Source organism: Arachis hypogaea, chromosome 2, assembly GCF_003086295.3.
Source record: "Arachis hypogaea cultivar Tifrunner chromosome 2, arahy.Tifrunner.gnm2.J5K5, whole genome shotgun sequence".
Taxonomy (NCBI): Eukaryota; Viridiplantae; Streptophyta; class Magnoliopsida; order Fabales; family Fabaceae; genus Arachis; species Arachis hypogaea.
Window position 1 is genome coordinate 52589650 of NC_092037.1, and position 23906 is coordinate 52613555.

The 23906-nt window shown below is 34.9% G+C and overlaps 1 protein-coding gene across 50 annotated transcripts; it reads right to left on the reverse strand.

Annotated features, from left to right (window-relative positions):
• Nucleotides 1-1016: 1016 nt before the first annotated feature.
• Nucleotides 1017-11850, reverse strand: LOC112744127 (7-hydroxymethyl chlorophyll a reductase, chloroplastic). Of its 50 annotated transcripts, none has more exons than XM_072217737.1 (21): nucleotides 11677-11822; nucleotides 11509-11606; nucleotides 11074-11236; nucleotides 10885-10966; nucleotides 10720-10804; nucleotides 9395-9506; nucleotides 9046-9130; nucleotides 8906-8947; nucleotides 8065-8143; nucleotides 7345-7396; nucleotides 7184-7246; nucleotides 6718-6815; nucleotides 4979-5014; nucleotides 4834-4895; nucleotides 4689-4716; nucleotides 3899-3978; nucleotides 2120-2189; nucleotides 1980-2037; nucleotides 1742-1806; nucleotides 1562-1656; nucleotides 1017-1483 (listed from the first exon to the last, which is right to left on the reverse strand). In XM_072217737.1, the coding sequence occupies exons 3-21, from the start codon at nucleotides 11147-11149 to the stop codon at nucleotides 1393-1395; spliced, it is 1359 nt and encodes a 452-aa protein (XP_072073838.1). In that variant the 5' UTR covers nucleotides 11150-11236; nucleotides 11509-11606; nucleotides 11677-11822; the 3' UTR covers nucleotides 1017-1392. The 50 variants fall into 50 exon arrangements, with proteins under 50 accessions (XP_072073838.1, XP_072073816.1, XP_072073801.1 ...); XM_072217715.1 differs by having other exon boundaries at nucleotides 7336-7396; nucleotides 11074-11225; nucleotides 11677-11815; XM_072217700.1 differs by having other exon boundaries at nucleotides 7336-7396; nucleotides 10885-10969; nucleotides 11074-11225; nucleotides 11677-11815.
• Between the last annotated feature and the right edge of the window lie 12056 nt (nucleotides 11851-23906).

Below are 23906 nucleotides of genomic sequence, written 5' to 3' on the forward strand. Positions count from 1 at the left end.
AAACCACTCCAATGAGACTAGACATTCAGTAATAATATGAAGTTGGAGACTGTGTAAAATATGATTTTAGCCTTTAATGTTTTTGCTAAATTTTATTTCGTCCTTAAGATTTGAAACATTTTATTTTTATCTCAAATATTTTATTACGTCCTATTTTGCTCATTGATTCAATTAAATTTTTCTTCTAAAAATACATTTTCCTCCATTATATTTTTTCCAGGTAGAGATTAAACTCGTAATTGTAATTATCATTGACTATTATAGTGATTTGAAAACAAAAGTGACAGAATAATAAGAGAAAAAAAAAACAATTTAGAAAAAAAAATACTTTCAGAAGAAAATCTTAATTTTGACTAGAAGATTAAAATAGAACGCAATAAAACATATGGAATAAAAATAGAACGTCTCAAATGTTAGAGATAAAATTAAGACTTAACCTAAACGTTAGAAACTAAAGTAATACTTTTTATAAAGTTTTGTCCTTCATCTAATCTTAGTGTCTTGATGGCCTAGCCAGTAAGACACTAGGGTTGACATGCTCCTCACAACTCGATGGCTATGCCGAAGGGCTGCAGGAGTTGAGCGGTTTATTTTCCAAAAAAGGAAACTAGCAAGGACCAATGTTGATGTGTAGAAGATTCAAGCACCATTAATAAACTCAGGTTGATCTAGTGATTAGTTCATTAATCCGCTTAAGCAGGTGTCATAGATTCAAATTGTGTCTTGTACATGCAATAATTCATTGGCTAACGGCAAACTCTTAAATGAAACTCTGATTACCAACGGATTAATCCTTAACCTGCTGAACTGAAGAATAGCCGTGAGAACCAAAGAAGATTCAATCAACATTAGGTTATTTAGCGAGTTCCATACAACACAAATGGTTTAAGCAACATTAGGTTATTTAGCGAGTTCCATACAACACAAATGGTTTATCTAATGATACCTAATCCTTCACTTTACCATCTTGTGCAATATAAAGGAGCTAAATGCAAATCCAATTTGGAGAATTCTGGTAAAGTGTTAATTGTGCTTCAATAATATGCCACAAAGCAACAAAATACAGCAAATTCATCCTACATTTTACTAATGACAATTATAAAGATGAACCATGGCTCAAAAATAAGAATTGTTGTCATCGGAAAGTTTGAGTATCACGTCTTTCACATTTATTGAACAATCTATGCTAGACCCACATTAATTTTTGCCATATTATTCAACACTTACTAGTTACTAACCATCTAGACCAAGTCACTTTTGAATCTGCAATTTGGTATGGGTGTGACAGTATAATGTGCTCATCCTTGGTCCAAATTAAGGAAAACTTATGATCAGTGCACCTTTGGAAGTATTTATGCCACTGAATCGAACATATATATAAATCGTTTAGAATCACTTGTTGCCAAGCATCTCCTCAATTTGACCATTTTGGTTGTACAGATCCACAATTTTCTTTGCATATCCAGGCATATGCCTGTCAGCTCTGCATGCATTTATATTGAGAATATGAAAAACTGCACTTCAAATGAAAGTTAGAATTATCGACAATTCCTGTTCTTACCTTTCTTTTCCCCACATTCGATTTACATGCAGATAGTTGCGGATGGTATGGTAATCAAGTGAATAGCGTGCAAATTCCAGACCCTTTGGACCAATCTTAACACAAGCCAGAGCCAAAATGTCAGCATCTCTTGTGTTCATAAACAGTTTATATAAATGGATAAATTGCTAGGAATTTTACCAAGTTTAGTATAAAAGCGAGCAAGTTTCCAATGAATTTGGGAGCCAGCTGAGAAGGACCTCTTCCTGCTCAAATCAGGAATTACAAATATAAAGGCAATCAAGATTGAAATCTCATAAGCTTCGATGCTAGGCAAAAGAAATAAGAGATACTATGCATGCAACCATTAGGTTCAGAATAATAAACATGTCACGAATGTCAAGGGCCAAAATGAAGACGAAATGCGAGTTATGCATACCTAACTTAGCATTATCGTCAGCCTTAACAGTCTCCATAACAAATGGTCTACGATCTCCCTGATTCAGAAAGCAAAGTCATATTCCTCCTTGTCAAATAGTGAAGTTAATATTTTTAAATGGAATGCAGCTGATAATTTACAGCACTAGTTGTTGGACGAATCTCTAATAAGTTCTCTACAAGCCGCAGCATTTCTCTACCTCGTTCATTCCTGTCATTTTTGAAGAGCAAACTGCAGATTAGAATTGGCCTTACAAAACACCCTTGGATGAACACTGCAATCCGTAATCTCAACACAATACATACTTGTGATAATAACTATTAGAACTAGATTTAAATCCGTACATTGCGCAAAACTAAAATTAATTAATTTTTATACGTAAGAAACTATTTAATAAAGAAATTGTAAAAATGAATATTAAATCTAAATAAAATTGTAAAAGAGTTCATCACTATTAAGAAATTAATATTAACTATTCTAGTATTTGAAAGAGTTCATCACTTAATACGTATATTTAAGAAACTTAAATATTATAGTGCAAGAATGAAACTATTAGATATAATGTAAATAAGAACATAATGTTTCAATAATTGAAAATAACATCTATCAATCATGACATCATGCTTTTGCAACATTATTATTATAACTAAATAATATTAAAAATGTAAATTATTGAAAAAAGGTGATATATAATTGATAAAGACAATATATAATTGATAAATACAACTAGATCAAAAACAGCAAAAGAAAACTTAAAAATATTGTAAGAATTTCATACATTATAGTATTTTAGGAGTTCATCATCCACCATATAGTGAGCAAATAAAAAACCGTGATCATCAACCAAATTTTTCAAATAATTGTGCAAAACATTAGGAATAATAGAGGATAAAAGAGTGAGAGGTATATGAGAGGAGATAAAAAAGGTGTGAAATAAATGTTATGGTAAACATGAATATAAATGAGAAAAAAAAGAGAAAATAAATTAGGTTTTATTAACCAATTTATATCTATTCAAGAAAAATAACATTACTATTAAAGGTATAAAATAACCTAGAAAAAAAGTGTAAAAAGAGATTAAAAGGTATATCTAAATACTACCTATAAGATTAAAAAGTAATATGATGATTAAAAGGCTATAAAATGACAATTTCACTAAAGAGCTTATGTGGCAATATTAGAAATTATCTAATATGTCAAGTGTTCATTGTATCATTATTTGGTTTTTCTTTTTATACTAGATAGATAGATAGATAGATAGATAGATAGATAGATTTTCATAAAATAAAATTGGGTAAAGTATAATTTTTTGTCCCTGAAGTTTGGTAAAAGTTTCAAAAATACCCTTAAGTTTAATTTTGTTTCAATTTTGTCCCAGAAATTTTTTATTTGCATCAAATATATCCCTAGCAGCTAATTTTTCAAAAAATTTAGAACCAATTCAACAACAATTACATAAGAACAACCTTCAACACAAGCAAATCAAACATAATTCTCATGTATTATTGTTAGATTCGTCTTAAATCTTTTAAAAATTTAGCTGTCGGGAGTATATTTGATGCAAATAAAAAAACTTTTGGGACAAATAAAAGCTATAGATGACATGGCAATTTTACATGAAACATAGAAGTTTATATATCATTCATTCACTATAACACTACTTTGGACTCTCCTTTAATATATTATAATAGATATGTGAATAAATCAATTAGGATATTATAGGATCAGTTCAAATCTCATAGGATTCATTACAATACGATAAAAAATTGTTCATATTCATAATTCTGCACAGATTCCACTATGTAGCTAAGACACACAGAATCTAAACCTTTCCTTCCACTTTAAACAATATTTAAGGAGCATTTACCGAACAAAGTCAAAGTGCAAAGGAAAGGACTTTGACTTTTTATTGGAGTTACCTGACTGTAACATATTGTGGATGTTGTGTCATGCTAATTCCAGAATACTTTGGGACACCCATATATCCAACTACTAAATCCTGAAAATTATTTTATTCAATGTGAAACTAGATCAGGAAAAATAAAGATAATTTCTTAACATGAAAATTTCACATCCAATCTATCCACTAAAGAAGATGGTTCAATTATAGACAGAATAATGGAGCAAATTAAAGGTGAAATCTCCAAAATATATTGTCAAACAGTGTCAAGCAAAATAACTCGGTTATTATAATCAAGTTATTTAAACTATATATATATATATATATATATATATATATATATATTAAAAAAATTATACATAGGCATTCAAGCATAGAGTGAACTAATGCAACAAGTGATCTTGTTATCTGTCGCAAAGTATAATTAAATGTAAATAATAGATACCATATACTACTACTCTCTCAAATAATAGATAATCATAGATCAAATTTTAATAATAAAGGGGTTGGTAACCACATAAAATACAATTCCGTGCTTACAGAATTTCCTAGTATCAAGAGAAGTGATGAATTTTGAACACTCGATCTTAATTCCAGATTTGACATAGTATAGCCAACAGGAAAGTTAGAACTCGTTCAGCATCATAAGTGATTAAATTACTAATGTGAAAGAACATAACGGAACAGTTAGTATAGTGCAGACAAATTCACGTGTACTTTAGGAAGCAACCACCTACAAAACCTTCAAAGGTAAAATGAGATAAAAAAAAATATGCATGCTAAAAAGATAAGAATAGACAAGGACTTACAGCTAAAGCATTTGTATAGTCAAAACAACTGCCGGAAAATCGAAGAAAGCATGAAACAACATAAAACGAAATATAAGAAACTGTAAATTCTAAATTGTATATAAATTTGATATGTCACATTATACAAAGTAAAAGAACAGATAACCTATAGCAAGATGGGGCAATAACATCAACCAAGTCATTTGCTGGTAGACAGAAATACGGAACCTGTTAAGTTAAAACAGGGAAACAGAATGAAGCCAATTGCTTGTAAAATCATGACCAAATAAATACGACGAATGGTTGTTTACCTCTTCAATGTGACCATCCAGATGCTTCAAGTGAACCTGAAAGAAGTTTGAAAGTGTGTCAGAATTTGACCAAGGACCAGGATATAGGATCTGCAAATAAAATGAAGAAATCATCTGTGCAAGGGTCCCAACCCTGCCAGTTAGGGTCTTGAGGGCCAACTTACATGACCTTAATATTGCACCATGACTCAGGGTAGGAATCTTAATATTGTGCACAAGACTCGCATACTCACAAATGCAATGAAAGCATATCACAAAAATTCAAAGTTGAGATTGTAACTTGAATCAATGTTTAATACAGAAGAGAGAATTTAGAGAGTTCAGAAAGAAGAGATAATGAACTAAACAGTGTAACCTGTATTATTACTAAGCTTAGCACCAGATTTGTGCCTATATACAATGAGAAGACACTTATGGTATAAGCTAGTACAAAAGGCATGATAACTCTTACATGCTTAAGTTAGTTATGACAGCTGTAACTAACTACAGCTGTGCCATCCTAGCTGGCTCTGCTACTCTAACTACCTGCTGCCTCTCTAGATTACACCAGCTTACTTTATTAATGTTCACACATTTGATTGACAAAACTAAAACTAGGCGATACCCTTGACCTCCTATGTAAAGAAATCGAACATGTGTATCACTTTTGATATTTCCAAGTACCATTGGCAGCATTGCCTTGCGCATAAACTTCCAGACCCACAAAACCTAGTTTGTTAGGTTACATGGATCAAATAATGTCTGTCTTATCATGAACCATGCCTATAAACAAGCCATTTATATCCTTCTTTTCATAATATTTTATCAATAGTGTCATAACTCATAACTAGTAGCATAAGGCACTGCTGTTGTTTTGTTGTTGTCATAACTCATAACTAAAGTGAGGTACCGGTAACCAGAGTAATATGCATGTACAAAATAGTTTACATCATTCCCAATTATAATTCTAAAGAAACCCGTTTGGTGCTATAATTTTAAACTACGTATTTACATTTTACAGGAGAAAATTTTTATTTATTTATTTTTTGATAACAAAAGAAAGAATTTCATTAAACAATACAATGAAGTCAATGAAAAGATATCCTCCCAAGCCAAAAGAAATATACAAAACACCACAAAATTCAATGAACAGTATCTTTCCAATCTCTCATCATGTCTGAAAGGGAAAGTCCTATGAAAAAAAAAAATGCTTTACGTCATATATAGATGCTAAATGTCTAATTCTATTTCAGACATCTTTTCCTGAAACTATATCACTAAAAGATCATAGATTGTGCGCTAACAAAATACTCCAAATAGCAGCATATATTGCACAATGCCGCAAAGATTTTGCCTCTTTCTTTCCCCAAAGCCTGTAAACCTCATTAAAGAAACTGATCTAGTGATGCTGGGCATACCAAAGACTCAATAAATACCGGACAGAATTCCACAAAGAATCAGCCATAGGGCAGCGTAAGAACAAATGTGAGACCAGTTCTGAATCTCCCCAACACGTAACACACATTTGGAGAAATGACCTTATGTGGTCTTCTCATTTGTAAATTGTCATTGGTATTAATTCTATTAAGAGAAGGTGCTATAATGGAGGATTGGCTAGAGACTGAAAATAAGATTTACAGGTATATAGACCCATTGAATCAAGAAACCACAATCTTTTATCAACATTTTACAAGATAATAAAAACACTAAGAAACTTGTAAATGTAATAAACTAAATTATAGAGTTTTATAGCAGAAAACCTTGTAATCTTGCATGAACTCATAATGGAGAACGGTTTCAGGTGTTTCACTTGCAGCCTTTAGAAACTTATCTAGTCCTCCTCTAGTTCCATTGTCCACTATTGAATATGAATTTCTGTATCAGTCCAAATTCCAGAAGGACTAGTGTAAATATGTTCAAAACGTAAACAAATATCCATTTAGCAATTGATTATTACCAACTTTATAATTCATAATAATTCATGTTTTGTTATGCTGAAAACTTGAAATAGATTGTGTTTATACCATGGCTAGCAGTTTAGGTGTTGTATTTATTGAAAGTAGTTGAGTAGAGTGCTACTATATTTATTGCTCTAAACTGATTCCCTACTTGTCACAATACCTCTTCTAATGATACGAATGAACATTAGGTTTGTCGATTATTCTTATATTCCTTGATTAGTCATGGATTGAAATAATTCAAAATAAAATAAAACCACTAGCATACCACAATTCGTGCCTAAAACATAGAGCTTATCCAAATTCAAGTGGTGCTCAACCGATCTTAATGCTGCAATTGAAGAAATTAATCTGCATTACATTACAAGTCACAATAGAGAAAATGATAAAAACTAAAAAAAATGAAAGACATCTTTGTACCAGTCATACCTTGCACCTGGCAGCCTACACCACAGAAAAGAAGACGTTTGACACCTGCAGCCTGTCATAAATGAAAATTAAAATCAACACATAGCAACAATACTTCCAAATGTTCTTATGGCAATTGAAATCAAAAACTAAAACAGAGAGTATAAATTAACATCACAGCCAATTGAAGAATTGTCTTCACTTGTAGGTTTCAAATCAAAGAAAGAGTTTAGGTAAATGATCTATTGGACTTCATGGAGCCTATTGTTTCTTTAGTATGCATGTGACCTCTTCATATCCATAATTTGCTAATAGAACTTTCTCACATGTAATAGATAGAAACAAATAAATTGTCAAAAGTATCTAGTTCAAAGCAAATAATAGAGTTGAATGGTCATCTGCTTTAAGAAAAGCACCAAATGAAGAGAAATGTGAATAACAGATAAACCATCAATGTGGACATGGATGACTAGTCTAGTAAACATAAAACATCACTGAATGAATTTGACATCACAATCACCAAGCCAAGAGAACTGAGGGATAACTCAGAAATGTTTTGTCATTATATGAACATATTTCAAACCTTAGCAAGAAATTCCCATGAATATGGTGAACTTGACATTCAAATGAATATTCTTTCATAGCGAGAAAACTTCTCAAAATGTTTGAACAGTTAAATTTGTACAGAGAATATGCTGCTATGTGCAACTATTGAAAAACAAAAAGTAACTTCGCAAGCACCTCAACAAGCGCAAGGGTATTGAGGTTAGGTGATAATGTTGGCTTGACACCTTTAGCAGCCAACACCTCATCTGGTGTCCTGAATTTGGTAAAGAAACAATTAAATAGAAAAAATAAATAAAAGAATTAAATATCCCCAAAAGCTGGAGAACTTGCGCAACTACACAACAGATATCATTTTACAATACCCTGCTGCATTAAAATATTACATGGCACTTTGCACAATGTAAGAGGTCCCGTTTCACAATTTCGTTTTTTTTTTTTTTCTGTGGGGTGGGGGGGAGTATGAGATGCTTTTTTCTTTTGCACAGAAATTGGCAATTTCGCAACAACGAGATGTGAAATGAGTTGGAAGGGGTAGAAGGGGCTTTACATACTTTAGTTAGCCAGCAATTCCTTTATTAACTAACTTAACAGCTTTAAACTCCTCAAGATTCTTTACTCAATTCACTCCATTATTAGAGCACAACAGGAGCCTTACATCATTGAAGCTAACTTTTATCACGAGTCTGACATTTTCACCAAGACTGGGTGGGAAACAAAATTTGCACTGATTTTGCAAGCCCAGTGCATTTTCAATGATATGTTCATTTGGCTTCAACAAAAGTTATCCCCAAACCACAACTCCCCCATGTGAAATGGCCCATTTTTGAATCACGGGGAAGGGGGGAATCTCTCATTCGCAACCCGCTATTGCAAAATAGGACCTATTTCACAAAAAAGGCCCATTTCGCAAAGTGCTATGTGACATGTTAACATAACAGGGTATCACGAAATGGTACAATTTCTTCAGCTTTGCATATTTCTGGAAAAATTTCAACCAGAATGCCATGAAGCAAACCTTGCTAAAACAGGTCTTGGAGTGAATCTGTCATCAGGATCACTATGAAGTAAACATAATTAACACAAGAAACAAGGTCAGCTTTAACAGACAGCCGCATCTTGCATCCCATCTAAAAACTTGCAAGTTCTTTCCAATACCTCTGTACACAAATGACGGCTTCAACCATGCCTGATTTAAGCATTTCTATTGCAATGGTTGTCACTATCCCAGTCCATTGAGCTCCTATCATAAGAATAAATTTGACAAGTATAATATAGCCACTAAAGTTTTGGATTGAAATCAGAAGTAACATTAGAAAACCCAAAAATCAAAAGGGAAGAAATGATGATTCAGAGGCCCTACCCATAGATGAGTATTTAAAAAAGAAATTAGAAAAAGACTGAGAAAAAATACTTAAAGCACAAGACATACACTAATAGTTACAATCCAAATATAATATGGTAGAAGCATATGGAATTTACCATTTTCAACTCTGGAAAAAAGTACCTTCCACAGGGTTAAGTTTTCGAGCATATAACAGCTCCTCATGGACCCCTAAGTAGGTTTCATCTAAGGTATCAGTTTTTCTCCCTCTACCATGAACAACAGGTTCCAATCTCTGAAATGGAAAACAATTATGCCATCTTTGTAGTTTCTAGACAGAAGCACACTAATCAAGGTATTTCTTTTTTTCTGATGTTCAATTATGCAAATGAAAAATGTGAACTTGACTAATCAAATTTTAAATGATAAAATTAAGAAGTGCACAACATTGAAGAATTCATTTTAATTTGTGACTGGATTCATTGAGATTCATGCAACAAGAAAAAGTGGATGCATAGGGTTTTACCGCTAGAATTAGAAATTACTGTTTGTTGATGAATTACAATGACAGAGAATTTTAAGATACCTCTCAAACCAAACGCTCACAATTACACAAATGACTAGACACCATTCTCTCTATCATATCACTTCTATTTATGTTAACCAAGTATTTAATTAGTTGTACCATAAGTCCGTAACCAAATTACTCTTACTAATGGTATTCATGATGCATACAATCGAAGTGGTTAATCATTAGAAATCTTTCAGTTTGGACAACTTGAATAAGGGAACTGACAAATTAGATATTATATTCTCTCAAGATACGCCAATGATTATTGTGCATTTCTGCTGACAAATTCTGTCCCAAAATGATCAACACACTGAAACATAGTCTATAAAAAATCAAGTTGCTAACAAATCATTCCCTACAACAGCTTTGCTTTTTGTTAACATTAACAAATCTCATTAGTGAAAATAGAATTCATCATTAGGCTACTACAAACTAATAAAACATCATTTAGCAACTAGTTTGTCAACATTTTCACTTTTTAGGTGCCAAACCGGTGGTCCTCCCTTTCAATAGAATACTTATGCAGCACAATTTAGCGACAAAAGAAGAACTTGGTTATGAACATGGCGGGCAAAGTAGAAACAAATCTTTGGTTTTGTCGGAGTAGTTTCAGGCTTCAAAAAAAAGAAAGTTTCTACTATATTCTGCTAACTAGATTACCTCTAATTTTCATACAGACCATGGGATCTACCAATTAAGTGCTAGAACCTAACCATTTTTGTCAACCTAAGTTGACAACCTTTTCTATCCAATCTTGTAATAATGAGAAAAGGGCCAAGTATCAAGAGGGTTAAAAATGTATTTGTGATTTAGTAGCATCGGAAAATACTAGTACATAAATAAATTGAAATTTTGAATCAAATGGATGAGGTAAAGCAAGAGTCATAGATACATGAATAGTAACAAGTTAAGGAGAGGAAGTAAGAGAGCAAGTTACTTCAATCCTAGACATTCCATCTCCCAAGAAAGCGCATGCATTCTTGACATGTGCAATATAATATGTGTCACACAAGCCGCAGCTACTGTTTTCAAGAAAGGGAACAAATTAACAAAACAGAATATCTTTTTCTTCAAATGAGAAACACCAAGTATATATCATTACCTGCAATGATCTTTCGCTGGGTAAGTGCCACCTGGTGCAATGGGCCTTGACCTTTTCCTCCAGTCCTCTCTGAGTGTCACATCTTCTTTCCATTATCCCCAAAAATAAAACAAAAGATAATAAAAATTAAAAAGTAGAGAGTTTAGAAGAGAAGGGCGAAAGGGAAAGGAAGTAGTGTTGCGATGGTACCTTTGGATGAAGAAGAACGAATGGAGAGGGGGAGAGAGAGGGGAAGTGAGGAGAGCTTGCCAATGAAGGAAGTCATTGCTAAGCTCAAAGTCTGAAGCTAAGGTTGACACTCTAAAGTTTAAACTCAAAGTCACGATAAAGGTGGTTGTTCTCTGCACCACAACTTATGAATGATGTGGAATCAACAATCATATTTCTCTCTTTTCTAACTAGAGCGTGGCGGTGGTGCCCGCGTAGAGTATCAGTAAATGAATTATTTTCAAACTGAAATTTGCATTGAAAAAGATATATGAAATGAGATTGATTTCAGGAAAGACCAATTAAATTTTGCCACTTCAACTGGCTGGAACAGCTATAGCAAGTTGGAGGAAGAAAAAAAAAAGGAAGCGATTCAGGGAGCAGAAATGAAGAGAGAAACAAAGCTTTAGAGAGTACCTGAGGGTGAGGGGAGAAGAGAGGCGAAGGAGTAACCGCCAAGTTGATGGCGCCGGAGAAGAAAGAGAAGGAAATTAACGCAAATAACAACAGGAAAACTAACAAAGCATTACTATTCGAAAGAATATGAAGAAGAAGAAAACGAGGATGATAAATTTGTATCCAAACCTAGAAGGGAGAACACAGAATGAGAACGGAGAAGACGCGTTAGAAGGAGAAGCGTCTAGGAACGAAATCTCGAAGAAGCACAACGGAGGCAGGGCCGAGGGGCGAGGAGAAGCTCACTGTCACTCTCAGGCACTCACTCACTAGTTAACTTGCGGTCCTGGACATTTTTATCTTAAATTATATTTTAATTATCCTCTTAATTTTTAAATAATTTTTTTTTATTTTTTATGTTTTAAAAATGTAGCACATATATTTAATTAGGCTCCGTTTGGTTAGTGGTGATAATACATAAGACATAATCATAAAGACATAAAATGACATAGACACATTAGGATATAAAGTCTTAAATTTGTTTGGTATTTAAGTACATGACCTTGCATTTAAATTACAATTTTAATAAAATGACACTAATAACCCTACCATCTATCACTTTTCTATCTCTATCACCATCACCATTATCATGTTAACTCAGATTATCACTATTAATAATTTTTAGTGTAATTATAGATTTAATTCTACAAATCAACAAACTAATACAAAATCACTCTAACAACAAGATTAATCAAAATTTAAATAAAAAATAAATAAAAAAAACAGAAAACTCTCCCCTCAATTATCTTCTTCTCATCTTGCATGCAAAAAGCACGATCTAATTATAGTCACAAACAAAAAAATTGAAATTGAAATTAAAAATAGACAATTATTCTCATCACAAAAAAAAACCTCAAAGAATAGGAAAGAAAAAAACAGCAAAATAGATGACCATATAGTGGAAGGGAGACAGCGGCGTGAAAGAGAGACGGAGGTGCGAGTTTGATTTGGAAATGCCTCAATATCAAACATGGAAGGAAGCCTTAACAACGACAGTGAGGCAGAGAACGGAGAAGACAACCACGGCGAAGGCGGCGTGACAAAGGAACGCGACAGTGGTTGCGACAACGTATGAAGGAAGAGATACAGTAGTGACGGCGGCGATGGCGGCAAAGAAGTGCAATGGAGAGAGACTGTGGTTAAATGAAAAAAGAGTATGAGAAGAAGATGAGAGTGTATGATGGAAGGAGGTGAATCAGAAAAAGAGAAAGGAGAAGATGAGAGGGTAAGGAAAAAAGGATAAAATTAGAATTAAAAAAAAAAGAAGGGATAAGATTAGAAAAGTTTGTGTCTTATAATTTGTGTTTTAGTGTCTTAGGTTAAAGGAGAGACACTAAAGACACATATTTTATGTGCTTCTGTGTGTCACCGTGTCCATCAAAAATTTATGTCTAATGAACCAAACGGTGGACATGTATCACCGTGTCCATCTCTTGATGGACATGTATGACAAAACAAACACTGCCTTATTGTGGTGCATCTGTAATTTAGTCTCAGACCCAAGATGTCTTGTATTTATTCTCAGAGATGTATTTAGGTTGAATGCGTTGGATTTTAGTAAATTTGATATTCGAATCTACTAATTTTAATCGGTTTGAGTTGAATTTTTTTTGTGATCCAACTCGAACCGATTATTAAATTTAAATTGGATCGATTCAAATAATCAATGTTCGATTAGAATTAAATTTATAAGACAAAATTAAAAAAAATTAAAATATATATATATATAATACTAAAAAAATTATATTAAAAAGAAAAAAGAAAAATAACAATTAAGGTGAAATTAGAATTAATAAAAATTATATAAAAATTATATTTTTTTAATATGCAACTCTGAACTCTAATACTCGAAATAATTAAGGTTGGGTATAATCATATTAAAATCAATTATTCATTAGATATATTATCCAATATAATTATATTATATTAGATTTAATTAGATAAGTGAATCATCCTTAGTCATACATAATAATAATAATAATAATAATAATAATAATAATAATAATAATAATAATAATTTATATATAAGATTCAAAATTAGATACATAAATAGTACTAGTCTTAACCTGTAAAAAAAGGCCAAATTAAAAAAGTTACAAACTAGAAGATATAAAATACATTCTCTTTTTTTTTTAAATAAAACTTCAAAGAGAAAACTATACAAATACATGTTTAGTAGAGAAATATGCTAAGTACAGGATAAACTTTAAAAATAAAGTCTCCTTCGCTTCACCAACGAGTTTTGCATTCTTAACAAAATGTGTCACATCCTATTATCTGAAAAATCAACAATTTTCATAACAAGTGAGAACCGAAAGATTCCTAATGGGATAATAGTTCTAAATAAAGACTATGTAAAACTACATGAACCCGCTAGGTAATCCTAGTCTCCAAACATACCAAGTTCAAGCCTAGAGTTTCACTAATCCAAATAGAATAAACAGAATAAATCTCAATTATAATAGTGATCTCTAAATTTTAGTTCTTCCTAATACAAGTCACCATCCCTCTCAATATCATAATTGTGCAAATTCAGTAATTTTATATCAAAACTCAATCTCAATAGTATTGATTTATTCTCAATGTTTAGTCCCAACATCTTAAATTCCCAAATCGTTTTCAATTATTAATTCAGTAGTAGCAAACACGAGTAAAGCAATTTAAATACAATCAATAAACAAGAATCACAAGTAATACAATTAGCAATTAACAGATCTTCAGATAGGCAAATCAAATACAATAATCACACTTAAACAATGTCGCATAGATACAGATGATGCATGCCTGCCCTATTGGCCATGAGCTCACATGTCGGTTAAACTGCCAGAACCCGACACATCCGGTAGCTAACATGGACATTGTCTCTCGATTGCGCATTTCTAGGAAGAAAACTATCTGGGCTTATAACAAGCCGATCTCAGAGAGAGAGAATGTGTGTGTATCATGTCACCTTTTCACTAGAGGTATCATTTTATCTAAGAGAGAGAGTGTCATGTCACTTGTCTCAAAGGAAGAGTGCCTTGTCACCTTGCAATCGGAACATGGGCAAAACAATCCAACATATCCCCAAAAAGAACATTCTCAACTTATCACAAGTTGGTCTCAAAAGGAGAGTACCCTGTCAGTTGCCTCATTGGGGTATCAATCCATCTCAGAGGGAGTGTGCCCTAGCACCTTCCCTAAGTCACATCAGGACCGCGAGCAAGCGGGATGAGACCTCCATCCTTGCCGGGTGTGTAAGAACCGGAATAACCGCTTTAATAAAATAATAATTTAACTACCCAGAATAGGTTCAAAAATTTAGAAATAATAATTTGAAAATAAAAAGGTAAAATTTAAATTCAATAGATTTTTCTGAATAGAAAAATGTATCTTTTGCAAAAAAAATTTCTAAAAATGTGTGCTAGTGCTTAAGATGGCAGTACCGCGGCTCAAGTTTGTTCGGTACCGCATATTGAGAAAAATAAGATTTTGAAAATTGAATTTATTATTTTGAAAAGACATAAATAATTTAGAATTGAAAATCAGGTATTAATTCTAAAGATTTTGGCCCAAAATTGGACTAAACGAGCCAAAAATGTTAACGGATTAGACCGGGCCCAAGTTTGGCCCAATCCCAACATGTATAAACACCTTATAATGAGCATTCAGCTGATTCTCTCCATATTTTGATGAGAGGGGCGCTGCTGATTATGAAGGAAGAAGAGAAGAGAAGTTACTATTCATCTTCTCCTACTTTTGGCCATAACTTCAGCTACAAAGCTCCGATTGACAAGACATTTGAAGACACATGAAGCTCTTGCCCAGCCCGTCATTTCTAACAAAGATTTGTAGGTAGGAATTCAAAACTTGCGCTCCAATTTCCTGCCTTAATATTTTCGTATTTTTTAGTTTTGTGTTTTGGTTGTTTAGGGGAGATCTAGCATTGGAATATTGTTGAATTTTTTTCTTAATCTCGTTGGGTAACGTAAATCTCTTCAAACTCTTGTGGTTTGATGTTTTAGTTAGCCAATGTTAATTTTTGGTATGTTATATGTGTATAGCTTGATAGTTGGTAAGTTTTAGAAGTGGTGTTGGTGCTTGAGGCTTGTTGATCATGTTGGAATCAAGCTTTGGGTGTGTGTGCTTTTGGAGAATCGGCCAAGGTATGGTTTTGGTTTCATCTATGTAATATGTAATATTTTTTGACACTTAAGTTAGTGGACTCTAAGATAGATTGAATGATGTTGGTGCATGATTAATTATATGTGAATTTATATTCGATGATGAAGAGGATGATATGGAGTGTTGGAATGTGTGACTGACGCGTGCACGTGACTAACGCGTTCGCGTGGCCAGGTGCAGAAGTCGACCGACGCGTATGTGTGGCTAACGCGTACGCATAACAAGCGTCACGTGCCTCACTAAAGGGAACATGCTGGGGGCAATTTCAGATCTCTGGCTGGCCCAGTTTCAAGCCCATTCTGCAGATTAGAAGCTGGGAGTGAACGATGATGAACGATACATGCCATTAGTTTAGTTTTTACATAGTTTTTAATTCTAGAGAGAGAAACTCCCACTTCTCTTTAGGTTTAGTGTTCTTTGTCTATTTTTACTTGAATTCTTAGATTAGATCCTTGTTAATTTTAGTTCTTGTTGCTTTAGTTATACTTTCTACTCTTTAATTTTGCTTAGCACTCTTGCAACTATAGTAATTGTGAGTTTTGAATTGGGATCTTGTTGGAATTACTTTTTATTAATGCATTGTGTTTTCTTTCATGTTCATTGTTGTATTTGGTTTGTTATTAGCAATCATTGTTAGTGGGTAGCTTTGATTTGGATTTATTTCTCAATTTTATGATATCTTCTTTTATTGCACACAAGGTGTTTGTGAAAATGCATCTTATGATTATGGAGTAGATTTCTTCTCTTGGCTTTGGGATTGAGTGCTGGAAACTCTTGAAATTGTCAAAGCTTATGGTTGATTGAGTATTGGAAGTTGCTTGTTAGTTTGAACCTCACTAAAGCTAGTCTTTACCTAGGAGTTGACTAGGACTTGTGAACTCAAGTTAATTGTACCCACTTGACTTTCCTTCATTTACTAGAGGATAACTAAGTGGAAGCAATAGACAATTCTCATCACAATTGATGATGACAATAAGGATAGGAACTTTAATTCTCTCCCCTAGGCAAGACCTTTATAATGATTGATTGTCACTCACTTTTACTAGTTTAGGAATCCTAGTTTTCTCATTATAATTTCATATCTCTTATTCTTATATGCTTTTAGTTGTAGTTAACTTGATGCGTGCTTGCTAGTTAGGTGAAGCTTGATTGGTACTTTTAGTTATCTTACTTTAATTGTTTGTTAGGTGAAGCTTGATTGGTACTTTTAGTTAGGTGAAGCTTGATTGCTTTTTGTTCTTTATTTTAGCACATCACTAACTCTAAGCAAAAAATAATGAATGTCCTTAATTTGAATCCTTGGTTAGTTTAGACTAGTGAAACTGTGCACAATTTAAGTGTGAAAAAATTGGGTTTGGGAACGTTTGGTTTGAGAATTGGTTATTTTATACTTTTTGTGAAAATGTGAAAAATTTTGGGCACATATTCATGCATTCAATACTTTAATCATATGTATCAATCTCTTGTACATATTCTCTACCATATATATACATGTATAAAAATAGAAAAGAATAAGAAAAACAAAAGAAAAGAAAAACAAAAAAAAAAAAAAACAAAAAGGGAACAAAATGCCCCAAGGTAAATAGTGATAGCAATGCATATGAATTGTGTTTAAAATTGGGACGCATGAATATGTAGAAAAAGATAGTTGGTGCACGAAATTGCAATCACACTTGTAATTCCGCACAACTAACCAGCAAGTGCACTGGGTCGTCCAAGTAATACCTTACGTGAGTAAGGGTCGATCCCACGGAGATTGTCGGCTTGAAGCAAGCTATGGTTACTTTGTAACTCTTAGTCAGGAGATTATCAATGAAAGGGGTTTTGTTTGCAATAAAATAAAAGAACATGAAATAAAAGGTACTTGTGATTCAATAATGGAGAACAGGTTGGAGTTTTGGAGATGCTCTGCCATCTGAATCTCTACTTTCCTACTGTCTTCTTCTTCACGCATGCAAGGCTCCTTCCATGGCAAGCTGTGTGTAGGGTGTCACCGTTGTCAATGGATACTTCCCATCCTCTCAGTAAAAATGGTCTATGTGCGCTATCAACGCACGGCTAATCATCTGTCGGTTCTCGATCATGTTGGAATAGAATCAAGTGATCTTTTTGCGTTTGTCACTACGCCCAACACTCGCGAGTTTGAAGCTCGTCACAGTCATCCCTTGCCGGATCCTACTCCGAATACCACAAACAAGGTTTAGACCTTTCGGATCCCAGAAATGGCCACCAATAATCCTATCTTATACCACGAAGACTCCGATCTTTCGAAATGGAGGCTAAGAGATACACATTCAATCTAAGATAGAACGAAGGTGGTTGTCAGGCACGCGTTCATAAGTTGAGAATGGTGATGAGTGTCACGGATCATCACATTCATCATGTTTAAGTGCGAATGAATATCTTAGAACGGAAGCAAGCGTGATTGAATAGAAAACAGTGGTAATTGCATTAATCCATCGAGACACAGCAAAGCTCCTCACCCCCAACAATGGATTTTAGAGACTCATGCCATAGAGATACAATGTAAAACGTGTAAATGTCATGAGGTACAAAATAAATCTCTAAAGGTAGTTTTTATACTCAACTAGTAACCTAGATTTACAGAAAATGAGTAAACTAAGATAGGTAGTGTAGAAATTCACTTCTGGGGCCCACTTGGTGTGTGTTTGGGCTGAGCATTAGAGCTTTCACGTGCATAGGCTATTCCTAGAGTTGAACGCCAACTTTGGTGCCAGTGTAGGCATTTAACTCCAACTTTTATGCCAGTTATGGCGTTTTGACGGCAGAAAAGGGCATAGAGCTGGCGTTATAACGCCATTTTACGTCATTAAAACTCGCTCAAAGTATGAACTATCATATATTGCTGGAAAGCCCTGGATGTCTACTTTCCAACGCAATTAAGAGCGCGCCATTCGAAGTTCTATAGCTCTAGAAAATCTACTTCGAGTGCAGGGAGGACAGAATCCAACAGCATCTGCAGTCTTTTTTCAGCCTCTTAATCAGATTTTTGCTCAGGTCCCTCAATTCTAGCCAGAAAATACCTAAAATCACAGAAAAACACACCAACTCCTAGTAAAGTCTAGAAATGTGAATTTTGCATAAAAACTAATAAAAATATACTAAAAACTAACTAAATCATACTAAAAACTATATAAAAACAATGCCAAAAAGCGTATAAATTATCCGCTCATCACAACACCAAACTTAAATTGTTGCTTGTCCCCAAGCAACTAAAAACAAAATAGGATAAAAAGAAGAGAATATACAATGAATCCCACAGTATCAATGAAACTTAGTCCTAATTAGATGAGCGGGGCTTGTAGCTTTTTTGCTTCTGAACAGTTTTGGCATCTCACTTTCTCCTTTGAAATTCAGAATGATTGGCATCTATAGGAGCTTAGAATTTCAGATAGTGTTATTAATTCTCCTAGTTAAGTATGTTGATTCTTGATCACAACTACTTTATGAGTTTTAGCCGTGGCCCTAAGTACTTTGTTTTCCAGTATTACCACCGGATACATAAATGCCACAAACACATAACTGGGTGAACCTTTTCAGATTGTGACTCAGCTTTGCTAAAGTCCCCAGTTAGAGGTGTCCAGAGTTCTTAAGCACACTCTTTTTGCTTTGGATCATGACTTTAACCACTCATTCTCAAGCTTTTCACTTGGACCTGCATGCCACAAGTACATGATCAGGGACAGCTTGATTTAGCCGCTTAGGCCTGGATTTTATTTCCTTGGGCCCTCCTATCCATTAATGCTCAAAGTCTTGGATCTTTTTTACCCTTGCATTTTGGTTTAAAGGGCTATTGGCTTTTTCTGCTTGCTTTTTCTTTTTCTTTTCTCTCTTTTTTTTTGCAATTTTTTTCTCTTTTTTTCCACTGCTTTTTCTTGCTTCAAGAATCAATTTCATGATTTTTTAGATTATCAATAACATTTCTTTTTGTTCATCATTCTTTCAAGAGCCAACAACTTTAACATTCATAAACAACAAGCATTCATTCAGAGAACAAAAAGTATTGCCACCACATCAATATAATTAAACTAATTTCAAGATAAAATTTGAAATCCAAGTACTTCATGTTCTTTTGTAATTAAGCACATTTTTCATTTTAAGAGAGATGGAGGATTCATGGAGTTATTCATAGCTTTAAGGCATAGACACTAGACACTAATGATCATGTAGTGAAGACACAAACATAGATAGAACCTACAACATAAAAATCGAAAATAGAAAAATAAATAGACAAGGAGATTAAGGAATGAGTCCACCTTAGTGAGGGTGGTGTCTTCCTCCTCTTGAAGGTCCAATGGTGCTCTTGAGCTCCTCTATGTCTCTTCCTTGCCTTTGTTGCTTCATCCCTAGTGATTTTGGTGCTCCTATCCTTAGTTGCTCCCAATAGTTGTGTAGAGAAAAATGTATCCCCTGAGGTATCTCAGGGATTTTTTGATGAGGGAATTCCTCATGCTCTTGTTAAGGTCCCTGAGTGGGCTTTCTTGATGTGTAGTCAAATGCTCTACTACTGAGCTATGGACCCTTGAGATGAATCTCTCCATCTCCCATGACTCAGAGGTGGAAGCTTTTGTCTTCCCTTTCCTCTTTCTAAAGGTTTCTCAAGCCTTAGGTGCCATAAATGGTTATGGAAAAACAAAAAGCAATGCTTTTACCACACCAAACTTAAAATATTTGCTCGTCCTCGAGCAAAAAATGAAAGGAAGAAGAAGAAAATGGAGGAGATGGAAGGTGTATGTGTTTCGACAAAGGGGAGGGGAAGGTATGTATGATGTGTGAAAATGAAGGAGTGAAGAGGGGTATTTATAGGAAAAGGGAAGGAGAGATATGGAGGTGATTGGTGAAGGGTATTTGGAGAAGAGTGTTGTAGAAAGGTGTGAAGAGGAGAGAGAGTGAGTTGAGGTTGGTAGGGATCCTGTGGGGTCCACAGATCCTGAGGGGTCAAGAAATTCTTCATCCTTGCTCCATTTGGGCGTGTACACACCTTAGAGTGCAATTCTGGCGTTTAAACGCCAGTTTGCTACCCTGTTCTTGCGTTTAAACGCCAGCTTTTATTCCTGTTCTGGCGTTTAAACGCTAGCTTTCCTTCCTGTTCTGGCGTCTAAACGCCAATTTGTTACCCTATTTTGGTGTTTAAACGCCAGTCTGGTGCCTTATTCTGGCATTTAAACGCCCAGAAAGGTGCCAGATTGGGCGTTTAAACGCCCATTTTACTACCCTTACTGGCGTTTAAACGCCAGTAAGTCCTTCCTCTAGGGTGTGCTGTTTTCAATGCTGTTTTTGATTTTTTTTTTCTTTATTTTTGTAATTGTCTTTGTGACTTCACATGATCATCAACTTAAAAGAAAACAAAAACTTAATATAGATAAAATTGAAATAAAATTAGGTTTCCTCCCAATAAGCGGTTCTTTATTGTCTTTAGCTGGACCTCACTGAATGTTATTTTAGTCTCAGTTTTGAGCACTCTTGCTCAATATTGCTTTCAAGATAGTGTTTTACTCTTTGTCCATTAACAATGAATCTTTTATCAGAGTCAGTATCTTGAAGCTCCACATATCCATATGGTGACACACTTGTAATCACATATGGTCCCCTCCACCGAAATTTTAATTTTCCAGGGAATAATTTGAGTCCCGAGTTGAGTAGCAGGACCTTTTGTCCTAGTTCAAATACTCTGGATGACAATTTCTTGTCATGCCATCTTTTTGCTTTCTCCTTGTAAATTTTTTCATTTTCGAAAGCATTGAGCCTGAACTCCTCTAGCTCATTCAACTGGAGCAATCTTTTCTCTCCAGCTAATGTAGCATCAAGGTTTAGGAATCTGGTTGCCCAGTAGGCTTTGTGTTCCAGTTCCACGGGCAGATGACAGGCTTTGTCATACACAAGTTGGTATGGAGAAGTTCCTATAGGAGTCTTGAATGCTATTCTGTATGCCCACAGAGCATCATCCAAGCTTTTTGCCCAATCCTTTCTACGGGCCATTACAGTCCATTCCAGGATTCTTTTTAGTTCTCTATTCGAGACCTCAACTTGTCCATTTATCTGTGGATGATATGGAGTTGCTACCTTGTGGCTAATTCCATACCGGATCATAGCAGAGTAAAGCTGTTTATTGCAGAAATTAGTGCCTCCATCACTGATTATTGCTCTAGGGACACCAAATCTACTGAAGATGTATTTTTGAAGGAACTTTATCACTGTTTTAGTATCACTAGTGGGTGTTGCAATTGCCTCTACCCATTTAGATACATAGTCTACTGCCACCAGAATATAAGTGTTTGAGTATGAAGGCAGGAAATGCCCCATGAAGTCAATACCCCATACGTCAAACAAATCAATCTCTAAGATCCCTTGCTGAGGCATAGCATAACCATGAGGTAGATTACCAGCTCTCTGGCAACTGTCATAGTTCCGTACAAACTCTCGAGAGTCTTTATAGAGAGTAGGCCAGTAGAAGCCACATTGGAGGACTTTTATGGCTGTTCGCTCACTTCCGAAATATCCTCCATATTGTGATCCATGGCAGTGCCAAAGGATCCTCTGCGCTTCTTCTCTAGGTACACACCTACGAATTAATCCCTCTGCACATCTCTTAAAGAGATATGGTTCATCCCACAAGTAGTACTTTGCATCAGAAATTAATTTTTTCGTTTGCTGCCTGCTATACTCCTTGGGTATGAACCTTGCAGCCTTATAGTTTGCAATGTCTGCAAACCATGGTACTTCCTGAATGGCAAAGAGTTGCTCATCCGGAAAGGTTTCAGAGATCTCAGTGATGGGGAGGGACCCCCTTCTACTGGTTCTATCCGGGACAGGTGATCTGCCACTTAGTTTTCTGTCCCTTTTCTGTCTCTTATTTCTATATCAAACTCTTGTAGAAGCAGCACCCACCTTATGAGCCTGGGTTTTGAATCCTGCTTTGTGAGTAGATATTTAAGAGCAGCATGGTCAGTGTACACAATCACCTTTGATCCTACCAAATAGGATCTGAACTTGTCAATGGCATAAACCACTGCAAGCAATTCCTTTTCTGTGGTTGTGTAATTTTTCTATGCATCATTTAGGACACGGCTGGTATAGTAAATGACATGGATACGTTTGTCATGCCTCTGTCCCAACACTGCACCAATGGCATGGTCACTGGCATCACACATCAGTTCGAATGGTAATGTCCAGTTTCGTGCAGAAATGACTGGTGCTGTGACCAGCTTGGTTTTCAGGGTCTCAAACACCTACAGACACTCTGTGTCAAATATAAATGGCATGTTAGTAGCTAGCAGATTACTTAGAGGTTTTGCAATTTTTGAAAAATCCTTTATAAACCTCCTATAGAATCCTGCATGCCCCAGAAAGCTTCTGATTGCCTTAACATTGGCAGGTGGTGGTAATTTTTCAATTACCTCTACCTTAGCTTGATCCACCTCTATTCCTCTGTTCGAGATCTTGTGCCCAAGGACGATCCCTTCAGTCACCATAAAGTGTCATTTTTCGCAGTTCAAAACCAGGTTAGTCTCTTGGCACCTTTTTAGAACAAGTGTCAGGTGATTAAGACAGGAGCTGAATGAGTCTCCATATACTGAGAAGTCATCCATGAAGACTTCTAGAAATTTCTCCACCATATCAGAGAAAATAGAGAGCATGCATCTTTGAAAGGTTGCAAGTGCATTACACAGCCCAAATGGCATCCTTCTGTAGGCAAATACTCCAAATGGGCATGTGAATGCTGCTTTCTCTTGATCTTGGGGATCTACTATAATTTGGTTGTAGCCTGAATAGCCATCCAAAAAGTAGTAATAATCATGACCTGCTAGTCTTTCTAGCATCTGGTCTACGAATGGTAAAGGAAAATTATCCTTTCTGGTGGGTGTATTGAGTCTTCTGTAGTCAATACACATGCGCCACCCTGTAACTATTCTTGTGGGAACCAGTTCATTTTTCTCATTATGAACTACTGTCATGCCTCCTTTCTTAGGGATGACTTGGACAAGGCTCACCCAGGGGCTATCAGAAATTGGATAAATAATCCCAGCCTCTAGTAATTTAGTGACCTCTTTCTGCACCACTTCTTTCATGGCTGGATTCAGCCGCCTTTGTGGTTGAACCACTGGCTTAGCATTATCCTCCAAGAGAATCTTGTGCATGCATCTGGCTGGGCTAGTACCCTTAAGATCACTTAG

Coding starts and splice junctions, on each gene's coding strand:
- LOC112744127 (XM_072217694.1), bottom strand. CDS start 11,149: ATGACTTCCTTCATTGGCAAGCTCTCCTCACTTCCCCTCTCTCTCCCC. Junction 8,948..9,045: donor GCCGTCATTTGTGTACAGAG/GTATTGGAAAGA, acceptor TTTACTTCATAG/TGATCCTGATGACAGATTCA. Junction 8,144..8,905: donor CCAAGACCTGTTTTAGCAAG/GTTTGCTTCATG, acceptor TACCAAATTCAG/GACACCAGATGAGGTGTTGG.